Raw genomic sequence first — 14,245 nt, forward strand, 5'->3', positions numbered from 1 at the left:
GTTACTTTTTTAAAACCCCTTTACCAATTCTGCAAGCACCACCTCCCCTCGTCCTACTGTTATAACAAAAATGTCAGCAGTACAATGTCTGGCATACAAATATCCTTAAAAGGTGAGGGCAGAAGAGCTCCAAGCTGAGGGAATTGCTGCATCCATTTACAGTCTGGAAGCGTCTAGTGTGTGGACCGACAGCCAGCAACATACACACACACACACACACACACACACACACACACACACACACACACACACACACACAAAGTAACATACACAATACACACCAACCAGTAGAACCAGAGGACGAGCGGGTCAAAGTCCACTATTGCGTTTTTCAAAACCGCCCTCCTCATGGACAGGATCTCGCACACCATATACTGTCATAATGCAGATGTGTTCTAATGGTGCCCACTAACGGTACAATTTTTTGAGCTATAGCAAATAAAATGTTATAATACATTGATTATTCCAAAATCCAATGTGTACTCCCTATCCATTACAATAAAATATTATAAAATAAAGGTGTTATTCCAATCTAATAAATTGTCATCAAACTATCACCATTAGAATCATTTAGTCGATTTAGGACATTAACAATGTTTATTCTCTGGCAATCCAATTGCATTTATTTGATCACTGGAGTGATTCTTCATTGAAAATTGTACCATTAGTGGGAACCTAAACAGAGGACCTCGCTTTGGTGACAAACATGAAGCATTTGGATCTCCATTGTTCCTTTCAACATGCGGCATGCTGGGTTGAGGTTAGCCAGTGTATGGAGATTTTACTGTATAGAACTGGGAGCCCGGCAATTGACAGCATAATGTATCAACGTTTATAACCACGTGAGATGGCGGAGTGCGAAAAAAAGCACCCCCTCCCCCCATAGAAGGGTTATCCCAGCGACAAAAGCAACAACCCGGTACAGGGATCCTCCTGAGCCTTCCATGCGCTTCACCAGGAGAGCATTTTCAGCTGGAAATCTGAATGGCTGTATCTCCCCCCTCATTGCTTTCACATCGCAGCCCCCTCCCTCTACACACATTCATCTTCGCTCTCTCCCTCCCCCCGTGGATATTATGATCTCCCCACTAAAAATTCTGACTACTGCGGTCCCGCTGCAGGATTCCCTGCGCAATCTGCAATACCCGGGGAATGCCCAGTCTGGCTGTATGAACAGAATGTAAATGATCCCAGCAGTCGGGGGCGACACCAGGCACAGGAAAAAGCAGGACGCCCGACAAATAGCCATCACGGGTTACCTGCAGATTACATGCGCGCCATACTATCCAGCAGCAACAAACTACACCATTCTCCACAGGCGAGACTCCACATATCAACAACTATTAGATCAGCGCTTCACAAAATCCCTTTTCTAACAAAAATCTCGTCTTGCCAGAGAGCTTTGTCCAACATCCACCATTATTGGCACAATGATCTTCTAAGAAGCGTATCTGCAAAGCCTAAGAGAAAGCAGCAGACAGAAAATGGGCAAAGGGTGGGGGGTGTATGCTGTTACACACATTCACATTCTGATCTTCCTGTGCCCAGAATGGCAGACTGGGAAGCAGGAGTGGAAAAAGCCGCACATGGTACCAATTATGGCTAGAAACAAAGACAGAAACACAAAGGATGGGGAGGTAAAGGGAAGAAAGGGGGAGGGGGACTGCTGGGCAAGAAAGAGTGCACGAATATGGACAGAAAAACATTGCAGACTTACCTGCGAGACCATTTTATTCTTCTCCATAAACCGACACAAGAGGAGAAGAGCAAGAAAACCTGCGAGGAGATTGGAGGCTGCTCTGATCCGTTCACGCTGTGTTCTTGTGGAATATTGTTCAGGATTGTGTGTCCTTGTGTGTGACTCCTTCCTTCCTTTCTTCCTCTCTTTCTTTGCTCCCTTTCTCTCTATTTCTCTCTCTCAGGATCAAGCTCCTCCTTCTGACTCCAGGGGTAATTTATCACTGCTTTGCCACTCCTCTCCCTCCTTCCTCCCCCTCCCAGACAGGCTCCCAGCTCTCTCCTGTCTCTTCCTCTCCCCTCCCCCTTCCTCTCCTGCTTGGCTGGCCAGAAGGGACATCTCTCATTACACATGGCAACGACAGAGAGGGAGAGATTACACACACTGAATTTTAGTGAGGTTTAAGGAAGGAAGAGCACGAAGAAAGTAAAATCAGATTAATGAATCCCTAACACCATGGAGTGGAGATCAGAGATTGAGAATATAAAGGCGAATAACAAGATCAAAGGGAGCAGAAGCCTGCACTGCAGCCTTGCTGTAAAACATGCCCAACCAATAACGAAAGGAGTAAAATTGTGGCATAGAACATTATAAGTGACATTTTGCAGTCTTAAAAGTCTACACACCATCAGGGCATGTTCACACTAGAAGCATTTTTTGGAATTTAAGTGCAGGCAATTTGTACAATTCGCCCTAACACTGTGCTTTCCAATGAGATAGTTCTCATTGGGGCGTTCCGTTTGCTTGCAGCTGACAAAAGCACTACATGTAGCATTTTCAGGGAGATTTGCCCTGAATGGAAGGTGTAGGGAAATCACAAAGGCGTCAATTCACCAGAGGTTACCAACCTATTTATCTCTTGGGAGGTAATTTACCTCCTGTGATATCTCCAAATAGCAATTCTCCAGAAGTATAGGGGAAAATATCGACAGAGAGAAATGCAAGAGATAAATGTGAGATAAGTATGAGATAAATAAGTGATAGTTAGTAGTTAGTTTTTCTCCAAATCACAATTCACCAGGGAAGAAAGGGGGTGTGGCCATTCGTTATTTTTTCATCTCTTTATCCCCTGAATGAACCTGGAGATATCGTGGTTTTCACACAGCAGCTGCTGCTGTGGAAGATGGAGCCTTTTGAGCTTACTCTGTTAGGCCTGGTGCACACCAAAAACCGCTAGCAGATCCGCAAAATGCTAGCAGATTTTGAAACGCTTTTTCTTATTTTTCTATAGCGTTTCAGGTAGCATTTTGCGGTTTTGTGGAGCGTTTTTGGTGTAGTAGATTTCATGTGTTGTTACAGTAAAGCTGTTACTGAACAGCTACTGTAACAAAAACCACTTGGCAAACCACTCTGAAGTGCCGTTTTTCAGAGCGGTTTGCGTTTTTACTATATTTAACATTGAGGCAGAAACGCCTCCGCAATCCAAAATCTGCAGCAGCCCGGGAGTATGCGTTTCTGCAAAACGACTCCCGCTCTGGTGTGCACCAGCCTATTGAAATACATTACCCAAGCGTATCCGCAGCCGCAAGCGGATCGCAAAACGCAGCCGAACCGCTCTGGTGTGCACTAGGCCTTAGAGCTTGCTTCTATTATGAGGAGACGAAGGCGCAGGAGGAGGGTCTGTTTAATCGCCCCTCGTATTTTTCGTGAGAGAACAGTTCTTGATAATTTTACTGAGAAAGAGGTGGTGAAGAAGTTCAGACTCACTCGTGATATGATTTATGATATGATCCGGCAGTAAAAGGCGGGAATACTCTGGTCAGGTAGTGGTAAACCTCCGCCTCCTACCCACAATGCTTCACTTTCAAGCTTACAGAGAGGAAAAGAGAGGAAAAGTATCCCATGTAAATCATTAATACCGATTACCTAACTCTCTGCTTTCTCACACTTTCCTCATGCATATCTCTCCATTATCCCCTGCTATCGAACACTTTTCTCTCTGTCCTCTCACACTGGTGAATTGACTCCAGAGTGTTAAAATACCTCATGAGATAAACTACCTACCTTTTTTCTCTTAGTAAATCCTCTCTGGTGAATTGACGCCAAAGTGCTTTGTATAGCTATTTGCTCAGCGCTTTAATGAATACATACATTGTATTTATTCATTTCAGGGTACAAAGTAATCACTTCCTGACTGACGTCAGGAAGTGATTTAAATAATTGCTCTGCTAAAGCGCTTATAACGCAGAGCGATTAGAGAAAAAAACGCTCCGCACGGGACGAAAGCGCAACGCAATGTGAACAAGGCCTTAATAACTGCATCATAACAATTTAAACGGTTTATTAATACTGCAAATTGTTAGTGGAAGATTTATCAAAACGGAAGATTTATCAAAACAAGTGCAAGAACTGGAGCTAAAATGGAAATCGCTCAGATCAAAGATTCCGAGTGGTGGCTCTGAGAAATAGTTCCACTTCTGCACTTGTTTTGCACCAGATTTATGCTCATATCTCCTCGTACTAGTTTTAATAAATTGTGTTCTGTTAACAGACTGTGTGCTGCTGAGACCTCTTCTTTATTGATCAGAGGTCTGAAAAAAAAAAGTGATTTATTTTATTTTGTTGCAGAGACCAGCAACCTAAAGATATGGATATTGATTTAACAGGAGAAACAAAGTGGATCCGAGATGAACTTTTACTCATTGCATAATTGTGTTCCTTTTCTATTGTTTATAGGGCATTCCTCAAGCTAAATAGTTTTTGTTTCAATACTCCCACAGGTGTTCAGAGAGCCAAGGCACTTTCAGGCCTGGAACCCACTATAAAACGCTATCGCTAATCGCAATCGCTAGCGTTTTGTATGAGCAGTTTGTAAGCACTTTCCTGAGCGTTTTAGGGAGCGATTTTAAAAAGTGTATCAATTTGCCCAGTGGTTGTGTAGCGATTAGCGGTTTAAAGTCTGATTGGTCCTTTTAATTAATTTTAAATTTTGTTACAGTGTGCAGTAACTTCAAAATGCTAGCAAAATCGCTCCGTGCAGGTTTTGATGAGCGATTACGCCAGCGATTATATACTTTACATTGAACCACAAACGCTAACAAAATGCTGCATGTCCTGCGTTTGCGATTTTGCTAATCGCTTCTGTGGAATTTGCACCATCCATTTACATTGGCAGAGCGTTTAGGGAAATCGCTAGCGATTTATCACGCTCCCTAAACGCAAAAAAAAAAAAAAAAAAAAAAAAAAAAAAAAAAATCGCTCTAGTGGGTTCCAGCCCTCAGACAGTAGCAAGGGCTCATGGGAGCTCAGTCTGGGCAGGAGGAGGGGGGGGGGGGTATTACTAGCCAGAGATTTCAGAGGCAGCGGGGGGGGGGGGGGGGGGAATTAGGTTTTTTTGCTCAAGATGCAGATAAGCCTGCCTCTGTGTAATGTTTACAAACAACACGGCTGCTGTCATTGTATCACAGGAAGAAATAATCATATTTTATTAAAGCTGCAGCTAGATTTGCTGTGTAAACTATCCAAACTTTAGATAAGATATATAGACAAGTTACTTGTTATAGTTATTTTTTCATCTCGGATCCGCTTTAAGACCACAAGGGAATGTGACAACACGTGTGGCAAAATGGAGGTGAAGCCAAGATAGAATGCGCATTTCCAGAAAGAATGAGGCATGGCAACAGCTTAGTCATACAATAACAAGCAGATATCAATAATACCAGACAGATGTTAACAATGAGAGGTAAATATAAGGACAGATATTGAAGCAAACCAGTAAGAAAAATTGGGCAAAAAAAAATATATATATTTCCAATACCTAGATAAAGGGAGTCTTCCTCGTCTACCTCACCGTTCCACCATTCCAGTGACCCAAGCTCCCATAAGAGAATGAGTGCAGGCACACTGCACATGTGCCTGTGCACTTGCACTAGCACAGAGTAGCCGATCAGGCTCTGCAGAAAAAAAAGCAGAGCCCTTTCAGCTCCATACTACTGCACAGGAGCAAGGAGTCTGGGCCTGCACAGCCCATCCAAGCTCAATCCACAAGCCTTTGTTGACAAAGTTTTGGGGAAGGGGATACATGGGAAGCCTCTGGACCTCCACCTAGGTAAATACCCCTTTGGTACAGCTTTTCTTGCTCCAATAAAAACATACTCCAGTGTCAGGTAGATTGAATAACCAATTAGTTACATAGTTATTTGGCATAAAAAAAAAAGACATACGTTCATAGAGTTCAACCAGGAAATCAGAATCAGAATCAATTTAATGAAGTAAGCACCAGCCTGCATCCTCACATATCCCTGTTGATCCAGCGGAAGGCGAAAAATCCTCAAGGCATGGTCCAAATAGCCCCAAAAAGGGAAAACAATTCCTTCCCGACTCCAGACGGCAGTCAGAAAAAATCCCTGGATCACCACCACCAGGAATTACGGTACCTAGTATTTATAGCCATGGATGTCAATAGAAGGAAAGCATCTAAGCCCCCCTCAAACGCAGATATAGAATTTGCCATAACTACTTCCTGTGGCAATACATTCCATATTTTAATCACTCTTACTGTAAAGAACCCTTTCCTAAATAAATGGCTAAATTGTAATAACACCAGGCAATATTTATTAAAATCAGTGCAGAGAATAGTGGAACTAGAGCAAAAATGACCTAGACTGGACATAGACTTTAATTCAAAAAGTCTGTATGCAGCAAGTTAGAATAACGCGTTCCATTACGACGCAGTACTGCCCATAGAATTGTATTGTGAGTTGGCATGCAGAATTTTCCTGCAACACAACAGTCATAGGCCTCAATTCACTAAGATTTATTAAACGTTTGATAATTTACCTCATGAGTAAAATCTAATTTTGAATTCAGTAAGGGGTTATAGATTTATCAAATGTTTTATCGATAAAATGTTCACTAACTCTATAAACAGCTTACTGAATTCAAAATTAGATTTTACTCATGAATTAAATTATCAAACGTTTGATAAAATGTTTGGTAAAGCTTAGTGAATTAAGGCTTATGGCCCATACTCACAGGCTACAATTGTCGCTGCGGCGACAGGTCGCCCGTGAGTATGGGTCGTCGCACGGGCACGCACCCCGAACTGTCGCCCGTCGTTGATGTCGCCAGGCAATTGAAAGTTTCAATCGCCTGGCGACAGTCGCCGCCGCACCTCCGCCGCAACTGCTGCTAGTCCGCGTGAGTACGCGGACTAGCGACAGCAACCTCCATTGAGAATGCGGAGCTTCCGGCGGGGGGAGGAGGAACGTCGGCGACAGCTTCCGTCGCGCCGCTGGTCCCTCTTCCGCGTGTGTACGCGGAGGGACCTGGCGAGGAGCTGTCGCCGGCCTGTCGCCCACACGCTCACGTGTGCTGGCTACATGCAAATTTTGCTGCCCGTGAGTATGGGCCATTAGTGTGAAATGGCCCTCACAGAAATAGAAGAGCACTGCCATCTATGTGACCAGACTAAATCCCAATATCTTATTATTTGGAAGGTTTTTTGTAAACATTTTCAAGTTCAAATTAAGTGCCCAACCATGGTGCATGTTCCTGGAGCCTCGTTTTGGAGGACGTCACAGTAATGCATTCTGTCACAGACTATTAACAGAAAAATAATCATATTAAGTGAATAGAAGCTTAATCAACAACCCTTCATAAGGAACGTTTACAGATACTTGTACAGTGCTGCCCATAATTACTCATATCCCTGGCAAATCTTGACTCAGTTACTTTTATTCAACCAGCAACTAATTTTTGGACAGGAAATGACATTTGAGCAAAACGTGTCCAGTCCAAAATTATTCATAGCCTTCTCAATAATAAATAGAAAAGCCTTTATTGGCTGTTACAGCAATCAAATGCCTCCTATAATTGCAGACCAGCTTTTTGCATGTCTCCACAGGTATTTTTGCCCATTCATCTTTAGCAATGAGCTCCAAATCTTTCAGGTTGGAGGGTCTTCTTGCCATCACCCTGATCTTTACACAAAGACAAATTTATATCACGCTTTTCTCCTGGCGGACTCAAAGCACCAGAGCTGCAGCCACTAGGACACGCTCTATAGGCAGTAGCAGTGTTTGGGAGACTTGCCTAAGGTCTCCTACTGAATAGGTGCTGTCTTACTGAACAGACAGAGCAGAGATTCGAACCCTGATCTCCTGTGTCAGAGGCAGAGCCCTCAGAGCCTTTAGCTCCCTCCACAGATTCTCAAATGGATTAAAGTCAGGACTATGGCTAGGCCACTCCAAAATGTTAATGTTGTCTGCTAACCATTTCTTCACCACTTTTACAGTGTGTTTTAGGTCATTGTCATGCTGAAATGTCCACTGGTGCCCAAGGCCAAGTTTCTCTGCAGACTACCTGATGTTGTGGTTGAGAATCCTTTTTGGCCTCATCTGACACCAGAGCACCTTCTTCCACATGGTTGCTGTGTCCCCCACATGGCTTGTGGCTACAAACGGGACATCTTTTGCTTTTCTGTTAACAATGGCTTTCTTCTTGCCAATCTTCCATAAAGGCCAATTTTGTGCAGTGCACGACTAATAGTTGTACTATGGACAGATTCCCCTACCTGAGCTTGCGATCTCTGCAGCACGTCCAGAGTCACCATGGGCCTCTTGACTGCATTTCTGATCAGCGCTCTACTTGTTCGGCCTGTGAGTTTAGGTGAATGGCCTTATCTTGGTAGGTTTACAGTTGTGCCATACTCCTTCCATTTCTGAATGATCGCTTGAACAGTGCTTCGTGGAATGTTCAAGGCTTTGGAAATCTTTTTGTAGCCAAAGCCTGCTTTAAATTTCTCAATAACTTTATCCCTGACCTGTCTGGTGTGTTCTTTAGAATTCACGGTGTTGTTTCTCCCAATATTCTCTTAGACAACCTCTGAGGCCGTCACAGAGCAGCTGTATTTGTACTGACATTAGATTACACACAGGTGCACTCTATTTAGTCATTAGCACTCATCAGGCAATGTCTATGGGCAACTGACTGCACTCAGACCAAAGGGAGCTGAATGATTACGCACATCCCACTGCAGTTATTTGTAAAAAATGTTTGGAATCATGTATGATTTTCATTCCACTTCTCACATGTACACCACTATGTATTGGTCTTTCACGTGGGATTCCAATAAAACTGATTCATGTTTAAGGCAGTAATATGACAAAATGTGGAAAACTTCAAGGGGGCCGAATACTTTTGCAAACCACTGTATTGCTCTTTTTTCATGGTGCTGTTTACTGTGATTAGGTTCCCTGGTCCATTGGCTGAAAACACCCCCAAAGCATTAGGCTCCCACCACCATGTTTGACAGTAGGTATTGTGTTGTTTGGGTTGAAGGTTTATCATTTTTTATGCCAAATGCCTATTCAAAGGACTAGAGGACATGATCTGCGCATGGAGGAAAAACGTTTTAGCCATTTATTTAGGAAAGGGTTCTTTACAGTAAGAGTGATTAAGATGTGGAATGCATTGCCACAGGAAGTCGTTATGGCAAACTCTATACCTGCATTTAAAGGGGGCTTAGATGCTTTCCTTGCGTTGAAAGACATCCATGGCTACAATTACTAGGTTATGCCTAATGCTGTTGATCCAGGGATTTTATCTGATTGCCATCTGGAGTCGGGAAGGAATTTTTCCCTTTTGGGGCTAATTGGACCATGCCTTGTGGGTTTTTTTTCGCCTTCCTCTGGATCAACAGGGATATGTGAGGGTGCAGGCTGGAGTTGTACTTTGTACTGGTTGAACTCGATGGATGTATGTCTTTTTTTAACCAAAATAACTATGTAACTATAATTGTGTCCAAACAATTACATTTTTTGTTTCATCTGACCATAACACAGAAGACCAGAAGTCTTCTTCTTTTTCTAGATGAGCATTTGCAAAGGCCAAGCAAGCTTTTGTGTGCCTTATCTGGAGAAGTGGCATCCTCCTTGGTCTGCATCTGTGGAACCCAGCAGCGTGCAGTGTCCGTTGGATTGTCTGCCTTGATACATTGCCACCAGCAGAGCCTAGATTTACCAGGATGGCCTTGGTGGTGATCCTTGGATTCTTTTTGCACCTGTCTCACTACGGTATCCTCCTGGCCAGCACAGGTGTCACTTTTGGCTTCCGACCACATCCAAAACATCTTGTATTTTTTAAATAATACTTTTCACTGTAGCCAATAGAGCTTGAACACATTTAGAAATGGCCTTGTAGCCCTTTCCTGACTTGTTAGCAGCCACAATGCGCAGCCGCAGGTCCTTCTCACTGAGCTCCTTTGTCTTAGGGCTCTTTCACACTACAGGCCTTTTTTGGCGTTTTACCGCCATGGCCATAGTTAGCATTTTCCATGAAAAAATGAAAGTCCATAGACTTTTATTTTACCTCTCACACTTAACTCCGCGTACTTGAGTGTTGTGTTTTGAAGCTCCCCAGCGCTTTTTCAGGGCCGACAGCGGCATTTTTTCATTTCAATTGATAGTCATGTATTGGCGTTAAAACGCCTTCAAAAAAGCACCAAAAACGCAGACAGCAAAAGACAGCATTTTAGCCTTTTCTACCGCAGCATCTAGTTTGAAAGAGCCCTTAGCCATGACTGTCCATAAACCAACTGCAGAGAGCTGCAGTTTTTCAGCTGTTGGGTTGATTAAAACAGTTGTTCACAAATAATCAGGGTAATTAGGATGGAATAAAGTCTGTGCAGGCGCTCAACATAGATAGATGTTCACAGTCCCAGAATAGTCTGTATTCAAATGGGCAAAAAACGATCTCACACGTTCAAAAATAAATATCCACCAGGTACTCTCACCAGATCAGTTGGCTGACTCAATCACAAATCAGCAAAACCAGCATAGCAATATACTCCAACGATCTTCCACTGCTCTTAGCATCTGTAGATTAAACACAATGTGCGGACATAGCGTGATACTGCTAGATCACAGGTTGTTGTAACAGTTCACCCCGTGTTAGGTGATAAGGTGATCAGCTGTGTGTTCCCACCACCAATGCTATAATGGTTAACTGCTCACCAGATTCCAATGCTGACCCCCTGTAACGATCAGCTATGCACGCTTGTGTTTAAAACTTTTGTTGTTCAGATGAGATGGCATTCCTTAAACACTGAAACAAAGGCTCCAATAGCATAATACTGTATTTAATAAAACATTAAAAACATACTGATGCACTTACAAACGAAGACATCAAACAGCGCATAAAGTGCAATCCTCGGCAGTGTTCGGTGAGTTGCTCCGTATCCTGAATCGCGTCTCCCAGTGCGACTTCCGCCAGAGGCCACGCCTTACTAGTTTCGTCAATCTGACTCATCAGTATTATGATATTGGAGCCTTTGTTTCAGTGTTTAAGGAATGCCATCTCATCTGAACAACAAAAGTTTTAAACACAAGCGTGCAAAGCTGATCGTTACAGGGGGTCAGCATTGGAATCTGGTGAGCAGTTAACCATTATAGCATTGGTGGTGGGAACACACGGCTGATCACCTTATCACCTAACACGGGGTGAACTGTTACAACAACCTGTGATCTAGCAGTATCACGCTATGTCCGCACATTGTGTTTAATCTACAGATGCTAAGAGCAGTGGAAGATCGTTGGAGTATATTGCTATGCTGGTTTTGCTGATTTGTGATTGAGTCAGCCAACTGATCTGGTGAGAGTACCTGGTGGATATTTATTTTTGAACGTGTGAGATCGTTTTTTGCCCATTTGAATACAGACTATTCTGGGACTGTGAACTACTATCTATGTTGAGCGCCTGCACAGACTTTATTCCATTAATTTAGGGAGGTTGTTCCCATCCCACTGTGTGGCGACCCATGTTCTTCTTGCTTCATTGTCTGAAACTATTTATCAGTTTGGAGTAGCGTCTGTAACCACATTTATTTACAAGGGTAATTAGGATGCTTTAGAACAGCTTGGACTATTTGTAATGGTATAGAACGTTGTATTTTCCCACAGACTGACAGTTTGTGAAGGGTATGAATAAATTTGGACTGGGCACTTTTTGCTCAAATGTAAATAAAAAGCTGAGAATTTTTTTCCCCACAATAATGCTTCTTGCAGGTTGAATAAAAGTAACTATAAAGAGGAATTTCAGCCTAAAGAAACATACTGTCATTAAGTTGCATTAGTTATATTAATTAAAATAGATAGGTAATATAATCTCTTACCCACCCAGTTTTAAAAGAACAGGCAAAGGTTTGTGATTTCATGGGGGCAGCCATCTTTTTGGTTTAAAGGAGGTGACAGGGAGCATGAGACACAATTCCAACTGTTCTGTCTCCTGATCACCCCTCCCAGCTGTGCGCGTTAGGCTTCAAATTACAAATTCAAATTGAAAACAAAAATTGAGCCAAAACAGCAGAACAACAACATCAGAAATCCCATCATGCTTCACACAGCATCAGGGTAAAAATGCCCGGGCAGATTTCTTTGATGGGGCGGAGCTTAGCTTCTGTGCAACTAAAAATGAGACTTGGGTAAGAAAAACAAAGTTCTGATGCTGTGAAACTGTTAAAGCGAACCTTCAGACTAAAAATATACTCAGCAGCATTGAAAAGGCTTGGTGTTTCTTTAAGTCAAAATTTGCCAGGGGTATGAATAATTATGGGCAACACTGTAGTTTATTAATCACCTTGCTAAAAGAATCTTATTCAGATGGTGATAAGGGGTTAAAGATTCCAGCAACCTGTGTTTATTGTCTTCTGTTCACTGACTGATTCAGATCCTGATAAAGCCTTTGTAAACAGGGTCTCTTCCTCTCAGCAGGGACAGCACATAGCCTAGGAAGTAGATGCTGCCTGGAATGTAACATCACACGAAGCCAGTCAGTCAGGAGTGGTGTATACACATCTCCCTGTCCCTGACTGCTAGTTATATTACAGCACATCTAGCTACCTGTTACCTCTTCAGATCAGCCTCCTCCTCAGCCTCTCTTGTTTTCTGTAACACAGTGAAGTATATTTGTGAGTTATGTGAGGAATGAAGGATAATTTTTAAGCAGGGAGAGAGGACTGGGTGAACAAATAAAGTGCCCCTAGCACTAGTGGTAATGTGTGCTCTAATATAGGGTACTAAAAAATAAAAGTTGTTTTAATTGATATAGTGTAATTTAGGTGTATATATATCTGGGACTAAACTCTGTCATCCACACCCAAAACCGCTAGCGTTTAGTGGATCTGCTAGCGGTTTTGGTGAGCCCCAGGCCTGACAGTACTTTCTGTACCGAGATAAAAGGAGAGAAGATGACACAGCTTCTGGAAGGCAAGTTAAAGAGGGGAACAATGTGCTCTTCTATTGCGGTTATTTAAAAATCTGGTATGCCAGATCTGTAAGGGTGGATTCACACTGCTGCACAACACATGCATTATGTGTATGAAATGCAATAAACATGGCATGCATTAAAACATACACTTTGCATTGTAACAGATTGCATTATGCATGCAGGTTTCCAATTAGACAAGTCAACAGGCCCATAGACTTGTATGAGCAGTGAGAGGACATGCAGAATAATTTTGCAGTGCAGTGGATAGTGTGTGAATGGCGTCTACGAAACTCAGGGGGAGGAAACATGTACACATGCTAGATCTCGAGTGAAGTTACCCAAAGCCGCCTCCACAAAGTTCCGTCTGGTGTGTGTATGAGGCTGAAGGCTCTGGTACTGAGGTGGTGTAAGTAAAATATTTGCGTTACTTTGTTTTTTTTCAGGGCCATCACCAGGAGGCTTTTTATTACTGCGCTATATGCCAAACCCATTTATGTAAAGCACAAGCTGGCATTAAAAGTGTAGGGAAATCTAATTTAGCAAGCCGCAGGAAGAACACGTGCTGCAATCACACATCTGCACAGGACACAAGCTACAGCAATAAGCAGGTATCCTCAGCTTCCAAGTGACCTAAATAACAGATCTCTGCTTTATTTTCATTTATGTGCTAAAAATAGAATTAAAAATTATTTACCCTTCTGAAATTTTATGTGGACATTATTGTCACTAGTAAAGCTTTTATTTTATTAATACCATAGTATACTTCAAGAGAAAGTGTACTTAAATAACATCATGTAGAACATTTCTTTTTTTTACAATATTCATTTATAAAATTATTAAGGCTTCTTGCACACTACATGCGATTCTGATTTTTTATCTGATACGATTTTGAAATCCGATTAAAAAAAACCTACTGCATGCTGCTAAGAATTTTAATCGGAATCCAAAATCGGATGTATAAAAATAAATAAAAAAATATCGGAATCGCATATATAGTGTGCAAGAGGCCCAAGTCAGTGTTTGCCCATTGTAAAATCTTTCCTCCTGATTTACTTTCAAAAACGTATCACAGGTGGCAACATCTTTACTGCCGACAGGTGCTCTGAAGCCAGTAGAAATAATACCTGGTCTCCCACAATTCTCTTTGGGGAGAATTAGCTAAACAGCCTAAGCTAAGAATCACCATTTGGAGGGTAGGGTTACATACCAATATCCACTCATCTATAGATATAGGAAGTGTTTCTGATGCTGAAACCAGGTTAAACTTAAAAATGGGTATCCTGAATAATTTACTAGATTCTA

At 42.3% G+C, this 14,245-nt stretch overlaps 1 protein-coding gene across 11 annotated transcripts in view; it reads right to left on the reverse strand.

Annotated features, from left to right (window-relative positions):
• RBFOX2 (RNA binding fox-1 homolog 2) overlaps window positions 1-14,245 on the reverse strand; it is a 333,252-nt gene that overhangs the window by 238,528 nt on the left and 80,479 nt on the right. The window contains exon 1 of one of the 11 annotated variants that reach the window (XM_068240194.1): window positions 1,718-1,943. The exons of the other annotated variants lie outside the window; for them this stretch is intronic. Within the exon in view, the coding sequence (XP_068096295.1) occupies window positions 1,718-1,744 (27 nt within the window). The 5' untranslated portion in view covers window positions 1,745-1,943. Of the gene's footprint in view, window positions 1-1,717; window positions 1,944-14,245 lie in introns of those variants that run through there. 11 annotated transcript variants of the gene reach the window in all.

Source organism: Hyperolius riggenbachi, chromosome 6, assembly GCF_040937935.1.
Source record: "Hyperolius riggenbachi isolate aHypRig1 chromosome 6, aHypRig1.pri, whole genome shotgun sequence".
NCBI classification, from domain to species: Eukaryota; Metazoa; Chordata; class Amphibia; order Anura; family Hyperoliidae; genus Hyperolius; species Hyperolius riggenbachi.